The sequence below is a fragment of the Cnephaeus nilssonii genome (genome assembly GCF_951640355.1).
Source record: "Cnephaeus nilssonii genome assembly, chromosome: 20".
Classification (NCBI taxonomy): Eukaryota; Metazoa; Chordata; class Mammalia; order Chiroptera; family Vespertilionidae; genus Cnephaeus; species Cnephaeus nilssonii.
Genome location: NC_137091.1, coordinates 14,329,941 through 14,347,895, shown reverse-complemented (window position 1 = coordinate 14,347,895; position 17,955 = coordinate 14,329,941). Strand labels below are relative to the sequence as shown.

General features: G+C 39.3%; 1 protein-coding gene across 2 annotated transcripts in view; it reads left to right on the top strand.

Annotated features, from left to right (window-relative positions):
- Positions 1–354: 354 nt before the first annotated feature.
- Positions 355–17,955, top strand: part of LRRC36 (leucine rich repeat containing 36) — a gene marked incomplete at its 5' end in the record, with an annotated part of 41,354 nt that continues 23,753 nt past the window's right edge. The window contains 5 exons of one of the 2 annotated variants that reach the window (XM_079799645.1): positions 355–424; positions 8,875–9,002; positions 12,151–12,343; positions 13,129–13,225; positions 16,415–16,503. In XM_079799645.1, the coding sequence (XP_079655771.1) occupies positions 355–424; positions 8,875–9,002; positions 12,151–12,343; positions 13,129–13,225; positions 16,415–16,503 (577 nt within the window). Of the gene's footprint in view, positions 425–8,874; positions 9,003–12,150; positions 12,344–13,100; positions 13,226–16,414; positions 16,504–17,955 lie in introns of those variants that run through there. The other variant, XM_079799646.1, reaches the window with a different exon arrangement.

The window sequence follows — 17,955 nt, the reverse complement described above, 5'->3', positions numbered from 1 at the left end:
TCAAAGCTGGGGCCATATCCCCCCCAGCATGTCCAAGAGCCAGTAACCAACCATATCCTCCACCACACCGCCCCCAAATTCGCCGTTTTAATGGGTTTGGTGCCCCCACTAGTGTGGACTTCATACCATGGTTCGGACTCCTGCAGCAGGCGGGTGGGCGGGCGCGTGACCCAGGCAATAACGGCCCCCCGACGAGCGGGAGGGGCGGGGCCTGGCGGCGAGGGCGGGGCCCAGGACGCTGGGCGGGGCCTGGCGGTGAGGGGCGGGGCCTGGCGCGCGACGGGCGGGCGCGCGCGCGCGCGGCGACAGGTGAGCGGAGAGGACCGGAACGGCCCGGCGGGCGGGCGGGCGGGGATGGCGGAGCAGTGGGATCTGGACGAGGAGGGCATCTGCCGCCTGGGGGCGCTGAACCTGGAGCACCCGGGTAGGGCCGGGCTGGGAGCCTGGGGTCTGAGGCTGAGGGGAGGAAACTGAGGCGGAGTCAGGGAACCTGAGGTAGACACGGGGGTGAGGGGGCGGTGGAGGCGAGGGCCCAGAGGCGGAGGAGGGGGTTATTGAAGGAACTGAAGTAACCGGGGAGTCTGGGCCGCGGGGCGAGGAATTGAGAGAGGAGCAGAGAAACAAGAGTAACTCGACATTGCGGCCGGAACACACTACTGGATTGTGTCTGATCTAGTGGAAGGAAACTGAGTCTCAGGAGGGGTGTTGGCGGGAAAAGGAAGGTGCTGAGAAGGGCGTTTGAGGTCGGGGTGCTATTGAGGAGGCACGAAGGGCAGGCTGGTTGGGGTGAAATGCTCTTCGTCCACTCTCTGCCTGAAGAATTTGGCGATTTCTTGGACCCATCTGGATGCGTAGCTTCCTTTGAAGAGAGACTCAGAAAGGGAGCGGATGTGAAAGGAATAGCAGTAGGTCGGCTCAGCACTTGGGCCAAGGCCCCAGCCCTGACTTGGTCCTAGAGGTAACCCTGGGTGAGTGACCCCTGGCCTAACCTTTGCCCTGGGGTCTGACTCACACAGGTTGCTTTCTGAGTGTCTAAGGGATGGAAATGTTGGGAAAGTTATCAGCATTTCTAATTCAACTTTTACCCTTTCTAAATATATTATTAATGCCAAGCCCTGTGTTAATACTTTCCTTGCATTATTTCATCTCCCAAAGAGCTTCTGAAGCGGACACTGTTATTGTTCCCATTTTACAGAATTAGGTTTAGACTCTGGGCCAGGCGTCCTCAAACTACAGCCCACGGGCCACATGCGGGTGTTTTTGCCGTTTTGTTTTTTTACTTCAAAATAAGATATGTGCAGTGTGCATAGGAATTTGTTTATAGTTTTTTTTAAACTATAGTCGGGCCCTCCAAAGGTCTGAGGGACAGTGAACTGGCCCCCTGTTTAAAAAGTTTGAGGACCCCTGCGGGCGCATACTCCAAAGTCGAAGAGCCCCAAGAGATGCAGCCAGGGTTTATTAACCCAGGACTCTGATCCCAGAGCCTGTACTTTAATCGTAACACAAAGTTGCCTTTTTTGCTTCTAGTACTTTTTATTTGTGCGATATGAAATAACTTGGTTTTATTTTATTTAAAAATTACTATTTATAAAAATTGATTTCAGAGAGGAAGGGGGAGAGAGAGAGAGAGAGAGAGAGAGAGAGAGAGAAACATCAGTGATGAGAGAGAATCATTGATTGGCGGCCTCTTGCATGCCCCCCACTGAGGGTCAGCCTGCAACCTGGGCATGTGCCCTGACTGGGAATCTAACCGTGACCTCCTGGTTCATAGATCAATGCTCAACCACTGAGCCACGCCCATCAGGATAAAAATTACTATTTAAAATTTATCAAAATTAGTGCATGTTAGTAACAGTCAAATATTACATGAGTGAATAAAGAGGATATTAATTTTTCCTTCCTCTTGAAATCTTCCTTCCACCCCCACCCAAAGATAATGGTTTGTTGTGTGGAAAATAGATACAGATATTTCAGATTTATTTTTTTATTTTCCAAACTACTTTGAACTTCCTTATTTTACAAGTTAGCTAAGAAAAACTTTATTGGCTTACACAGTTTTACACCTTTCTTGCCTTTAAAAAATAATATTCAATTTGATGGGAGGGGCACATACCCCTTCTATACTCCAGCTAGAGCAATATATGGCAGATTTTTTTACTTGTTTTTGTTTGCTTGCTTGTTTTTATAACAGACATTTGAATAACAAAATTGTACTCATTCTAACAATTCAAACAATACAAAAGTGTTTAAAACAAAAGAATGTTTTTCCCTTTCCCTCCTTCCATACTGTTCCAGTTGCTTATAGAAACATATACACATAGATATCTTTTTTAAAAAAAGGGAATAAGAGCGTATGTATTATTTGTCAATTCACTTTTTTATTTACCAATAAAACACGGATGTTTTTCAGTTAAATGAAAGTGCTGTTATATGCATCATACAATTCTTCTGTGAAAAAATCACAGAGGTTATCTTTGGGGAAAAAGATTTTCACTTTTATTCTGTACTTTAACTGTTGGAATTTTCTGGCATGTAATAAGTGTTACTTTATTTTTAATGTCCAAAGAGATAATCTTGATGGTGAAATTAGAGGCCTTTTTGTTTGCTTGTTTTCTTTGTTATATTTCTCTGTACTAAAAAATTCTAAAAAATTCTAGTAAACATTTATATTAATCTTTGTCATGCAGAAAATTTTCATTTTAACATAGTCAAGTTTATTTTTCCTTATGATTTTTGCTTTTTGTGTCTTATTTATGAAGTTTTCCCCTATACTGATGTAATAGGGTCCTGTATTTTTTATAAAAAATATGCAGCTTTGTTTTTTCACCTTAGAGTTTGTTTTTATATGTGATGTATGATAAGATATGATGTGATATGATATAATTGTATATTTTATGCTGATAGCCTGTTTCCACCCTATTGTCTATGTCCTTGGGTTATGCATATCCTATATAATAAAGAGTTAATATGCAAATGGTCATCACATCCTCGCGCCCTCACGCCCTCGCACCCTTGCATCAGGCCAGGGGATCTGAGGCTGCGCCCCCCGCCCTGGCACTGATGCTGGGGAACCTGAGGCCGTGCCCCCCGTCCCGGCACCAGGCCAGGGGACCTAAGGCTGTGCTGGGGGACCTGAGGCTGCGCCCCCCACCCCATGCTGAGCCGGAGGACCTGAGGCTGTGCCTCCCGCCCTACAGGGCTTGACGGGGATGGGGCCGGCTGGGTCTGAGTCTTGTGCGATTTCAAGGCACCCGTGGGTGGGCGGGGACTTGACTCTGAGTCCCATGGCATGCACCAGACTCTGACAGGAGGGAGATTTTCATATACATTTTACTAATTTTCTTTCATCTCTGACACTTCTAGTGTAGAGAAAGGGCAAATAGCAATATTAAAATATTTCCTCTAATTAATTGCCTTTTAATGTGCACAAATTTTGTGCACTGGGCCACTAGTATGCATATAAGTTCTTTGGTTGATCTCTTCCCACCCACCTACCCAGCTCTGCCTTCCCTCTGAGATTCGACAGTCTGTTTCATGCTTCTGTCTCTGGATCTATTTTGTTCATCAGTTTATTTTGTTCATTAGATTCCACATATAAGTGAGATCATGTGATACGTGTCTTTCTCTGATGGCTTATTTTGCTTAGCATAATACTCTCCAGGTCACTCCATGCTGTCTCAAAGGGTAAGAGATCATTTTTTACAGCTGCATAGTATTCCACTGTGTAAATGTACCACATCTTTTACACTCATCTACTGATGGGCACTTGGGCTGTTTACAGAGTTTAGCTATTATAAATAGCACTGCTATGAACATAGGGATGCATATATTCTTTCTGATTGGTTTTTCAGGTTTCTTAGGATATACCGTATTCCTAAAAATAGGATCACTGGGTCAAATGGCAGTTCCATTTAAATTTTTTTTCCTTTTTTCTTATTTCCCATTTTTAATTTTTTGGGGAAACTCCATACTGGTTTCCATAATGGCTGCACCAGTCTTCATTTCCACCAGCAGTGTACTAGGGTTCCCTTTTCTCCACATCCTCACCAGCACTTGTCATTTATTGATTTGTTAATGGGTAGCCATTCTGACAGGTGTCATTTTAATTTGCATCTTTCTGCATTTTTGAGCATTTTTCCATATGCATTTAAGTGGATCTTTGATCCAGGCATGATTTTATAAGATCATGCACTGGTCATTTGAAAAATATTAACTGACTGAGATATTAGATTTTCCAAATATTGATAAATTTCATTATATAATATTAAAATCATGTTAATATAATTACCAATATAATTTTAAAAGTCTTAAATGTTGGGAAACTGTTAAGCTCATGGTGGCAAATATAAGTTTTCCAAAATTCTAATTTTTGCTTGGAAGCTCAAATGTTATAATTAATAATTACTAGTACTATTGGTTGTTTTATTGAAGTGACATGCTCACTCATTTTGTTTATTTCTAAGAAAATTTCTGTCAGATATTAGGTCTGAATAACCATAATTTGTCAGGTTTTGTATTTTCAAGTAAAAATAGTGTTCCATAAAAAAAGTGACTGGTTCAGCTGGCATCTCAAAATTCACACAAGTGTTTTTCCTCAAGATATCCACCATATATTAGTATGAGGCAGAAGTACTTCATGCATACTTCCCATTTAGTCACACAATACAAAAAAGGCATGTACTCAGGGGTCAAGATATAATAAAACTAACCATTTTTACTGCTTTTTCAAGGGCATTCTTTTAAAAAATATATATTTTTATTGATTTCAGAGAGGAAGGGAGCGGGAAAGAGAGAGGGCATTCTTAAGTGTATAACTGGCTTCTTAAGTGTATAACTGCAAACATATGATGGTGAAGAATACAGTGACTCACCTTGTCATGGTATACTCTAAGAATATTTCAGTTCTTTTTAATCAACTATATAATATTAATAGGTCAAATGAGAAAAGTCAGAATCATCTTAATAGACGCTAACAAGACATATAATAAAATTTAAAATTTACTCCAGATTTAAAAATTAAGCAACAATAGAAACCCTTAACAAAATACAAGTAGAAGACTATTTCACATACAGACGTATGTTCACATATATTTATATATTGTATATATTAACTATGATGGTTCTAAAAATAAAGCATTTTGAATAAAAAAAGAGAATACAATGACTATGAATGAAGTTTGATGCTACTGCTTTGATATAAGGCCCCCATAGTTTTTTTAAAAATATATTTTTATTGATTTCAGAGAGAAATATAAACATCAATGATGAGAGAGAACCACACTTTGAGAACTCATATATTTTGTCACAATATCTTTTAGCTTGTTTTGAGATATTAACTTACAGTTTTCATTTGTTTTTGGGGTGTTACTTTCTGGAGTGCTTTCATTCTTTCTTTTTTTCTTTTTTTCATAAATCTTTATTGTTCAGATTATTACAATTGTTTCTCCTTTTTTCCCCCCATATCTCCCCACCACCCGGTTCCCACCCCCCTCTGCCCTTACCTCCCCCCCGTTGTCCTTATCCATAGGTGTATGATTTTTGTCCAGTCTCTTCCAGTACCCCCCACACAGACACCCCTTTCCCCCTGAGAATTATCAACCACTCCCATTCTATGCCTCTGATTCTATTATGTTCACCAGTTTATTCTGTTCCTCAGATTTTTAATTCACTTGACTTTTAGGATCACTTGTTGATAGATATGTATTTGTTGTTCATAATTTTTATCTTTACTTTTTTCTTCTTTTTCCTCTTTTTAAAGAATACCTTTCAGCATTTCATATAATACTGGTTTGGTGGTGATGAACTCCTTTAGCTTTTTCTTATCTGTGAAGCTCTTTATCTGCCCTTCAATTCTGAATGATAACTTTGCTGGGTAGAGTAGTCTTGGTTTTAGGTTCTTGCTATTCATCACTTTGAATATTTCTTGCCATTCCCGTCTGGCCTGCATAGTTTCTGTTGAGAAATCAGCTGACAGTCGTATGGGTGCTCCCTTGTAGGTAACTAACTGTTTTTCTCTTGCTGCTTGTAAGATTCTCTCTTTGTCTTTTGCCCTTGGCATTTTAATTATGATGTGTCTTGGTGTGGTCCTCTTTGGATTCCTCTTGTTTGGGGTTCTGTGTGTTTCCTGAACATGTAAGTCTATTTCTTTCACCAGGTGGGGGAAGTTTTCTGTCATTATTTCTTCAAATAGGTTTTCAGTATCTTGCTCTCTCTCTTCTTCTGGCACCCCAAAAATTCGGATATTGGTACGCTTAAAGCCATCCCAGAGGCTCCTTACGCTATCCTCACACTTTTGGATTCTTCTTTCTTTCCGCCTCTCTGGTTGGGTGTTTTTTTTTTTTTTCTTCCTCATATTCCAGATCTTTGGTTTGACTCTTCCGGTACGGTGGTCTACAGTTGAGTGTCTGTATATTCTTTATTTCAGACAGTGTATGCATAATTTCTGACTGGTCCTTTTCCATTTTTTTGGTATTCTCCTTAAGGTCCTTGAAGGTCTCTTCAAGTTTGTCAGCGGTTTTTAGAAGATTCTTGAGTAACCTTATAAATGTGGTTCTGAACACTGTGTCATCCATTAGTTTGCTTTCCTCTATCTCTCCTACTCGTGACATACTTCGGTGTCTCCGCATTTTGGCTGCCTTCCTGTGTTGATGGAGTGGCTTTGTTTGGTCAGTGACCTATAGGGGCCGGTAGCTCAGCTTCCCCAATCACTCTAGGTGGTCGCTCTTGGTACTCCCCTTTGTGGGCTGAGTGGAAAATCTTGGTGTAGTTAAAAGCCTTGATTGCTGTTGGTACACTGGGAGGAATTGACCTCCAGGCCAATTGGCTGTGAGGACCTGCTGTGTCTATAACGGAAGAATTGCTGTGCTGGAGACACAGTAGGGCTTTGGTGCTCACTGAGTCTGCCTCTTGAATGTGTCCCTTATGAGAGTAGTTGAAATCTGGTGTCGTCCACACCGACCACTAGATACACTAGTGTCTGGATCTCCAATGGGGTGCAGGTCTGAGGCCTCCCAGCAGGAGCTACAGCAAGAGCTACAGTTTTCTCCTCTTTGCTTGGGCGGTTTTGGAGCAGTCTGACTGGAGCTGCAGTTAATTTGGTTGAGCTGCCACAGAACAGGCCATTTATATGTAAAGGCCGCTGTGTGGAGCCTGGGCGGGTTTGTAGAATGTGCGGAGAGGGGTCTCAGGGCGTCACTAGGCTGGGGCGTGGCCAACGCCCATGGCTGCCTTCAGCCGTCTCTGCCTTTCCACGTTTCCAAGTCCCCGTGTCCCATGCTCCAGCGCAGCAAACCCTGATTGCTGGGCGCACCTCTGCAGAAAAGTCACTCTCACTCTCCGACTGATGGCCGAGAGTCCAGCTTCTCCCCGAAGGTGTCTGGGTCCCCCGTGTGTCCCCAGAAACGAGTTCAGAGTGATCGGGAGTTTGTCTCCCTTCGGTTTGAAGAAAAGCCGCGCGCCCAGTCGCCCGCCGCCACCCCTCTTCGCGCGCGCCTCCGTACCTCAGCTCTCCAGAGTTTGCACTCCCTTCTCTTCTTAGTTGTAAATCTACCACTCAGCCAGCTTTCCCGTGGTTCTGGGTGGTAGACGTTTTGTTTTTTAGTTGTATTTTTGAAATTGTTGTGCGAGGCGGCAGTTTAGTTGTTTAACTTTGCCGCCATCTTGGTTTCTCCCTCCACATATTTTTCTGGAGTGCTTTCATTCTTTAAGGATGTTATTATGTTCTTTTTTTCTTTTAATAACCTCATATAAAACTTGACTGTCATTCTTTTCTGTGGCTCTTTGTTTAAGTGCAGTAAGTTTTCCTATACATTTGGATGAGAATAGCTTTTCTAGTTTCAAGGTTTTGGAGATAATCTCTTCTGCTGTGTTCACAAAGTCCTAAAAAAAAGTGCTTTATGCTTCCTGAAATCTGCCATCTTTGCTTCCTTCCCACACTTGTATCTAGTCTTTCTCTTTCCTTTGAGCCTGTTTCTCTGTCCCATTCAATGTGAATTCTACTCCCATTAATTTCTCCCTGGAATAGGTATTGTCTTGAAAGGGAGCTTCAGTTTATTACTTTCTAGAATTTATAGGTCCCAGACTGCTCCAGCACCTTAGGACCTTTAAAATGCAGTTACACACACACACACACACACACACACACACACACACACACAAGTAAGCACACTTTTCTCTCACTTAATGTCTTGGAGATCTTTCCATATGAGCATCTATAAATATACCTCATTCTTTTTAATAACTGCATAACAACAATTAACACACATATATAGCACTCACCATGTGTCTGGTACTGTTCTAATCCTACAACATCTTATGAACAAGTACTGTTATTATTTTATTTTACAGATGAGTAAACTAACGCACAGAGAAGTGACTTGCACAAGGTCACAGATCTAGTCCATTGTCCATTATATCAATGTACTGTTCTTTAGGACATCTATTTCTACTCTTCTGCTGTTAGACCCTTTGACAATTTTCATTTTCTTTTCTTTTCCAACTACCCTAACCTTTCTGCAGTTGACATCCTTGTGGTATATATTATATGCCTTGAAAAATGTTGTATTATCTACAGGGCTGAATCCTAGCAATGATATTTCTGAATTTCTTTTTAAATTGTGTTTTGAGAACTTTTAGAGACTTTTACTATATCCACAGGGTAATTAGAAAAAAACCAAGCGTTTTGTAAAAACAAGGTTTTTAATGACTGTATTATACTGTATTGCTGCTTTTAAAAGAAAGATCCAATCTTCTTATGAGCCTTGGATGTAGGGCCCTTCACAGATGGGATAATGGAGGAAGGAAGTCCTATTTTCACTGACTCTACTATTGATCCAAGCAGAGAGCATAATGTATCTACTGATGGTCTCTTTTCAGAATTGGTGGAGTCTCTTTCATTGCAGGGATCTTATGCTGGAAAAATCCACTCCATTGGTGATGCCTTCAGAAATTTTAAAAACCTCCGATCCTTAGATTTATCAAGAAATTTGATCACTAGCCTGAAGGTAAGTTCTGTATTCTCTGATCAGTCAGTTCAGCCCAATTTATTAATTTTTTTAAATGGGAAGAAATAGATAGATAATGTCAGACAGAAAAGTATTTGATCTTCCTTTTAAATGTTTCTAAACTAAATTTTATTATTCACTGTAAACGTCTTTCAACTTAGTTCTATGTTTGAAAAAATTTTATTATAAAATATTGGGAAATTTTTCTTTTATACTCAGGGAAAACCATATTAAATTATTATATCCTAGAGCAATAGTACACATTTTAAAGTGTATACAAAATTTATGAGGAGCGCTTATAAAATTACAGATTCTTAGTCCCTCCTTCAAGAGAGATTCTGAGTTAATAGGTCTGGCCTGGGCTCAAGACATACCTCAGGGGTTTCTGATGATGTTGGTACATGGAACACACATGGAGAACACACATGTGAGTTTCTCCAAGGAGGAAGAGGAAATGGTGGTCTTGAAAACAAAAATTTCCAGGTCAGAGAATGGTGGAGCAGAGGGCAGTGCAGAAAAGTGTGTGTGTAGGGGAGGTTTGAGCAGAGTGTGAAGATTAGTAAACACCCAAAAAGAGTTCTATGGACATAAGCATGCACACACAGAGATGGAAGTTTTGTTTCCTTTGAGGTAGACCTCCAAATGGTGTTTCTTCCACATGTTCCCATTTTGCCCAGCTGTGTACCTGTCATGATAAAGCCCTTCTCTGCAAGACTAAAGAAGATGAAAGACTCTCAGATGCTAGATAGGATTAGTTCACAATCTCCTGGATTATTCTGCCAATTTTTCACTTCGTAGGGGATATTTGTTCAATAACAGAAGCCAGACTCAATGTCAAGGTCTAAAACTAAGGGCCCTAAAAAAGAGAAAGTCCAAGTAAGATCAAATTTCCAACTAGGACTGTAAAAGCAGAAACTCCAAGTTGACCTAGGGATTTAGACTATTTGGTAGCAGCCATTTTATATTTGGCCCACAAGATTCAGAAAGTATTAGTACAGAGTTACTTAGGTCTTTTCTTTTCACATGTATTTTTTTTCTTTCTTAGGCTAAAAAAAAATGAGTGAGCATTGCTGTAGTTTGTTTTTATAATCTCTTTTTTCACTTTTGTAAATGGATATAAAACTATTTTGAAGATTGATTAAATTAGTGCATGTAATTTATATCTTATATAATAAAAGGCTAATATGCAAATTGTCCCCTTGACTGGAGTTCGACTGGGAGTTCAATGGGGAGTTTGACCAGGGGGCAGGGCCAGCTGGCCAACTGCCCGTGGCCCCTCACCCCATCCAGCCCAGCCAGATAAGCCCTGATCGGGGCAGGCTGGCCAGACCCCACCTGTGCACAAATTTGTGCACTGGGCCTCTAGTAGCATATATAAGACTATTGGTACAGCGCTTCGAATGGAAGCACTTAGTAAATGTTAGTTTTCTATAGTCTTTTGTATCTGATTTATTTTCGTATATTAATTTCTATTAACTATGAATCATTTTACTTAGTTTTCCCAGGGGAGATATGTTTTGTGATTATTTCTATTGTAACTTTGGAGAATATGAATTCATGCCAACTAGTAAAAGTGAGAGGAGGTTAGAAGTAATTTCCTTGACTTTTATGCTGAGATACATTAAAAGATTACTTGAGCCAGGGCATTAGACACACTTAAAGACAGTCCTAATGGTGTATTCCCTCAGAGTGGAGCCAAAGGCATCAATAACGATTCTAACCACTGACCCTTTCACAGTATAAAAGTTAATGGAATTGAAAAAGCCAGAAAAAAAATGCAACAAAGTGTAAACAGGCTTCTGTTTATAAATGTTTTGTACATATCTTTGAGTTTTCTATATTTCCTGCAATGAGAAAAACGTAATTTTAAAGTGAGAGAAGAACAAAAACATCATTTTATAAATACATGGTAGAAAATAATTTTACCTTTCTGAAATAACTCTCAATGACAGATTTCCTTTTATGGTAAGCATTTTTATTATTAAAAGTATGTGATTATACATATACTAGAGGCCCAATGCATGAAATTCATGCAAGAGTAGGCCTTCGCAGCCCCAGCTGCCTTGGCCCTCGCAACCCCTGCTTCGACCTGAAGCTCATCCTGACGGTCGTTCCACTGTTCGGCTGTTCGGTCGATTTGCATATTATGCTTTTATTATTATAGATGTCCATGTTTTGAAGTATTATCCTGAAACTTAGTGTTGGGCAAAAGCAGCTAACTAGTCAAATACCTGAACATTAAACAGATATTTTCAGTAGTAGGTTTCAGCAAAGGAGGAAGATTGTGGCTTTTCCTCTAAGTTTCTCGTCCTGATTCTATTGTTGCCAGATAAATGGAGAGGTGGGGTTGCTAACTCCACGGGAAGAGAACGGAAGAAGGAAGAACTTGTTTGTGTGGGGCAGTAATTTTGAAAGGGGAAACAAGGACAAGAGGGGTTCCAGACTAGTCTAGACCTGTAGATAGCATTGTTTTCTTTTCCAACTGTCCTTCTCTTCTAGAACCATCTCTTTTGCCTACTTCCCTTCCTCTTGTAAATTGAGGTGTTTCTGCGGTCAGGAGTGTGGTTGTGGCAAGGGTGAGAGAAATGTAAAAGTCACTTGGCCTGTTTGCCACTGGGAAGGATTGGATTGGGAGAGTGATCAGGGAGCAACAGAAGTAGAGAATTGATTGCAGCTATTTAAATGTCAGATTAAAAAAAAAAAGTCAGATTTTGTAAAGGAAGAGATGTATGAGATCTGTGAATTACTTAATGTATAGACATCCATTGCCCATGGGCTGCAGTAGTCTTTTAAAAAAAATATGTCTTTATTGATTTTAGAGAGAGGAAGGGAGAGGGGTAGAGATAGAAACATTGATCGGCTGCCTCCTACCAGGGATCGAGCCCACAACCTGGGCATGTGCCCTGATTGGGAATTGAACCAGTGACCTCTTGGTACATGGGTGGACGCTCAGCCACTGAACTACATCAGCCGGGTACAGTATTCTTATTCTCAGGCAACTAAATGGGAGTTTCAACCCTGCTTTTCTCATTGGTGACTCGGGTTACATGTTTAAGGATGGAAAGTAATAGATATATTTCCACCTTTATTTGTGAGATTCCTAGTCCTTACCAACGTGCAGTTTCATAATGTGGTCTTTTCCTTGCAGGGCATCCAGTATTTATGCTCACTCCAAGACCTGAATTTATACTATAACAACATTCCTTCATTAGTGGAGGTATCCCGCCTACAGCCTTTACCCTTCCTCAAAGAACTAGATTTGAGACTCAATCCTGTTGTCAGGAAAGATACAGATTATAGGCTCTTTGCTGTGTATACGCTACAAACTCTGGAGAAATTGGGTGAGACCCTCCTCCCCTGTTCTTTGCCCCAGAATCTTATTTAAACCAGCTGCCTCTTAACTTTTTGGATGTTGGCCCAGAGTGTGCACTGGCAGGATATATTTGTTTATTAGTCAATATTTATGCAACTTTTGTTGGCAGGATGTATAACAAGTCCTTTTATTGTTTATTGAATGACAATCTATGATTTTATCAGTTACTTCCAGCTTTAGTTTTCTTCAGTTGATGGTTTCACCACTACTTCCTCCCCAACAAAAAGTTTCCAGATTGAGATTTATTTTTCCAGGTGCTCCAAGTTTGCAACTGTATTAGCAATAGAAAATGAATATAACTCTTTGGGGCTTAGATGGCAAGGAACAATAAATATTCCTTTCAAATGAGCTAGTCTGTATTTCTTTATAATGTTACTGCTGAGGATACGTTTATTGATATAAAATTTGATTTCACATGTTCCTGGTAAAGTTATTATAGAGAAATGAAGTGAAGTCTTTCATAAATGGTGTAACTTTCAGCTTTAAGATTGGGCCATTTGGGCTGTTTGCGTCCCAAGCTCTACTTTCCTGCAGGGCTAGTTACACCTATGTGGCAGTTGTTGCCATGGCATCCATTGCAATCTCCCTGAGTTACTACTTGCCCCAGTGACAACATAATAGCATTATTTTGTGACCTGTCTCTAACAAAAGATAAGACTGGTCTTTAGTTTTTACTTTTTGAATAGGATTTTCTGACTCATTACTATATATTCCAAAAAAGAAACATGCTTAGATCACGGTTTTTGCCTCTAGATGACCGAGCCGTACGAGAAAGTGAGAGAAAAGCTGCCAAGCTGCATTTTAGTCAGCTGGGCAACAGTGAAAATTTTCTTTTAGAGGTGGAAAAAAGGTAAGAAGATTCTTTACAAAATTTTTTTTTTAGTTTAGTTCTGGACATAGGGAATAGTGAATTCCTGTTTAACTTTCATTTTCTAGCAGAAATCTTAAGTTTAAGAGTCCTCAGATCAGGAATAGAAGTATCTATTAACATAATGAGATTTATCTGAAATGAGAATCTGGCCCTCAGTGGGAACATTTCTGCTTTCTTAAACTATTGGGTCTGCTTTGAATATAATTGTAAATTCTCTAAAGTTGTTTTCAAATCTTATAGATAGAGATACTGTGAGATAACTTACAATCCCTACAAATGCTTACAAACCCTTTCTTGGTAGAGTTATGATCATTACATGGTATTTTTTATTGAATTAGGAGCATTACGTTACCATGGGCAGAGTTGTTAGAGATAAATTTATTAAAGGATAATAAGGGAAACATTTCTCTACAAAACCAAAAGTAAATAGACTTTGAAGCTCTCAAGGAGCTGAATGGTAGAATTTCTACTCTTTGTTACTAAAAGCCTATCAAAATAAGGTATTATATCTTCTGCCCCAAAGCCCATGCTTTTTAAAGAGTGGCTTGTCAATTATTTTTATTTTTTGTTAATATTCACCTGAGGATATTCACCCCCCACCCCCATTGATTTTTAGGGAGAGACACAGAGAGAGAAATATTGATGTGAGAGTGACAAAGCAATTGGTTGCCTCCTACACATGCCCTGACCGGGGCTGGGGATTGAGCCTGCAACCAAGGTATGAGGTACTTGCCTTTGACTGGAATTGAACCCTCAACCCCTCAGTCCGTGGGCCAACGCTCTAACCTCTGAGCCAAATCGGGTAGGGCAGGCTTTACAATTTTTGAGAAATAGAAGTTAAATACAAACAATCTAAATAATACAGAAATGTACAATGAGAAAAGTCAAACTCACTCCATGTTCTACAAGAGTTAACTACTAGCATTGTTTGGTGTATATCCTTCTAGACATCTGTGTGTCTATAAATAACATGTGGAACATGTAGATGTATCTATTAGTATTTTTTTGAATATAAAAGTAATACGTGGCCGAAACCAGTTTGGCTCAGTGGATAGAGCGTCGGCCTGCGGACTGAAGGGTCCCAGGTTCGATTCCGGTCAAGGGCATGTACCTTGGTTGCGGGCACATCCCCAGTAGGGTGTGTGCAAGAGGCAGCTGATCCATGTTTCTCTCTCATCGATGTTTCTAACTCTCTATCCCTCTCTCTCTTCCTCTCTGTAAAAAATCAATAAAATATATTTTAAAAAAATAAAATAAAAAAATAAAAGTAATACGTGCATATTATTGAAAATTTGTAAAGTACACAAAAAACACAGAGAATAAAATGGTAACTCATAATCCCACTACTCAGAAATAAACACTAATTATATTATGGTAAATATCCTTTTAGTTTTAGGTATATGTATGTGTGTGTGTTTTTATAAAATAATAATATATAATAGTATATGTTACATAATAGTAAAATTAATAATAAAAATATATTTATTTTATAGTATTTCCCTTTTTTTTAGTTCCCTATTTTTATTTTAATCCTCACCAAGGATATGTTGTGTGTTTTTTTTAAATATATTTTATTGATTTTTTACAGAGAGGAAGGGAGAGGGATAGAGAGCTAGAAACATCGATGAGAGAGAAACATTGACCAGCTGCCTCCTGCACACCCCCTACCGGGGATGTGCCCGCAACCAATGTACATGCCCTTGACCGGAATCGAACCTGGGACCTTTCAGTCTGCAGGCCGACGCTCTATCCACTGAGCCAAACCCGTTTCGGCAAGGATATGTTTTTATTGATTTTGAGAGAGAGAGAAACATCAATCGGTTGCCTCCCATACATGCCCCGACCCAGAATTGAACCTGCCACCAAGGTATGTGCTTTGACCAGAAATAAAACCTGTGACCCTTTGGTGTATAGGATGACCCTCCAGCCAACCAAGCCACACTGGCCAGGGCTAGTTTCCTATTTTTAAAGTCAGGTTTATTGAGCTTAATTTATATAGAGTAAAATTTACCCGGCAGTAGAAAGCAATGGAATATTTCTTTTAAAATTATTTGTACATATGTATTTTGTGAAGTAATTCCTATTTTAAATGCCTTGGGGTACCCTGCTTCCTATAGAAATACAGAGATGAATTAATGTACAACAGAATAAGCTTTCTACTAAGACAAATAATTAGTGCCATAATATTTCTGTTTAGTTACCATATAATGATTGCAAAACCAGAGGTAAAATGTTACTAAGTATTATCTTACAAGCTTTCCAACCTTTGGTAAAATAATATTTAAGCCTGAGTCCCAGTTCCCTGAACCCATAAAATGGGGATAATAGATCATAGGAGAGCTTTTATGATTAAATGAAATGGTGGGTATAAAGTGCCTGGCTCATAGTCTAGGTTGTCTGCTTACTGTACTTCTCAATTTAACTTAGTACATCAGTGAAGTGCAAACACTTACTTGCCTTTCATGTCTGTTTTTCTAATTAATGGCTGTTTGTCTCTATTATAATTCTTGGCAGCAAAACCTTCCTTTCTGTGTTTTGAGTTTTTAATTCCAAAGAAAATATTTTATTTCCTCAAAATCATTCAGACCTAAGTCTGTATCAAGAAGACAGAATGCCTAAGTTCTGAATTTTCTGGCTTTCATACTTTAAAGGCTGAGCTTAAGTGTCCTTCTGTATCATGTTCCCAGTAAAAATATGACTTAAAAAAAAAACACGGCTTTAACTGAAATTTTGTGAAATTAATATGTTCTAGAGCATTTAAAAAATGAGATCACATTGCTTTTCGGCCTTTTGGCTAAGATCAAGTGTAGTATCTGTTCTTATCAGTTTAAAAATGAGATCACTGGCTCAATGGATAGTGCATTGGCCCGCAGACTGAAGGGTCCCAGGTTCAATTCTGGTCAAGGGCACAAGCCTGGGTTGCAGGCTCTATCTCTCGCCCTGGCCAATCGATGTATCTCTCTCACATGGATGTTTCTCTCTCTCTGTCTCTCCCCCTCCCTTCCACTCTCTCTAAAAATCAATAGAAAAACATCCTCGGGTGAGGATTAACAACAACAAGAAGAAATATTTTTAAATGAAATCACCATGAATTAGTATTTTTTAAATAGCATTTATTGGTGATCTCAGAAACCATTTGAGTTTTAAATAAATGATTCTACACGGCAGCTCTAGGGAGAAGACCATGAAAAACTGTGTGACAGATGAGAGCTCTGCATCAAAAGTCAGTGCTGATGTTGATAATAGGATTGAAACTGGTAAGCTTTCTCTTTCTCATCACAAATGATTAAAACATTAGTTATTTCGGCATTTGTGGCCAATCTTGGGTAAAATGAAGACAAAACAGTTGAGAAATAACATGGATTTGAAGCAAATACAAGATTTACTGGCTGTTTTCCTCCTTTCTTTCACTGCCAGAGGGACCCTATTTATTGAGCAGGCCTAAGCCAGAACCCATCAAAGCACGAGCTGCACTCAGAGTTCAATTTCATTTATATCACTTTACATCATTAGTACATCCTAAAAATGGCATTGCCAGTCCCCATGGGCCCCTTGGCATTGCCAAGGTGATTGATTCATTAGCCAGAGACCCATGACTCATCTGCATCAATGCAGCTCACACTCTGGGCCTTCTGGGCTTTTCCACGTTGAACCTTTGCAGCTGCAGAATCTCCTGTGTTTGTGCTGTATTCCTCGGGAGTGTTCCCTGTAAGCATTGTTGGTAATATAATATGACTAAAGGGGTTATGCCACATAAATGATAGTGCCACAGGCTAGGAGAAAGCTTTCCACTGGAGAAATTGCATGCAATGGATCCTTGTGGATTAACCGGGCACTCATCAGATGACCTTTTACTTGAGAAAACTTTCTTCTGTGTTGAGGCCTCTCTCCCTCTGAAGGATCTATGGAATTATATACACACTCTAAAAATCAATCCTAAAATTCCAGCAATAACTTTAGTAGACTGACTGTGTAGTTTAGGTAGTAAGGGTTTTCACTTTGTAACATATAGTCTTTTGTTTTCCTGACTTATCTATCCATGTGGACATTTATTGACAAGTCATTTTTATAGTATTTAATGGTAAAATAAACCATAGTGAGTATGATTTTTATTTTCCTTTCTTGGAAGTCTCAATGCACGTAGGTCATGGACCATGCATTTCTTTATTTCATTTTAAATAGCATTTTAAATATTTCATAATTGATTATATTGTAGTAATTTTGAAAAATATTGAAAAGCATGGAGAACAATATTGTAATCACTCATAAACCTTTTCCCTAAAGAGAATCCCAGTTAATTTGGCATACTACCTTCCTGTTGTTTTTTAGGTGAAAATATTTATATATCTATTTCCAGAAAGACAAAGATACATTGAAGCATAATTGGTCTTTTCGTATGAGCCGAATTAAATTTTACCTATGTCATATTACATCATTAGCACACACAAAGATTCACTCCATGAATTAAAATGTTTTATAGTATACAATCTCTGCTGAGAACAAACTGCTTTACTAGACACATGGCCCATTTCTAAAGGTTCTTAGAAACTCCAGCTGTTGCCTGGATTTTTATAAAATTTATTTTGTTATTTTGAAGCATTAAGGAGCTTTGCTTTCACTGAAAATTATGTTTGTGCTAGATCCCTGGAGAGTTTTGTCTGTAAGCACTGTTGGTAATTCAGTATGACTAATGTGGTTATGCCATGTTA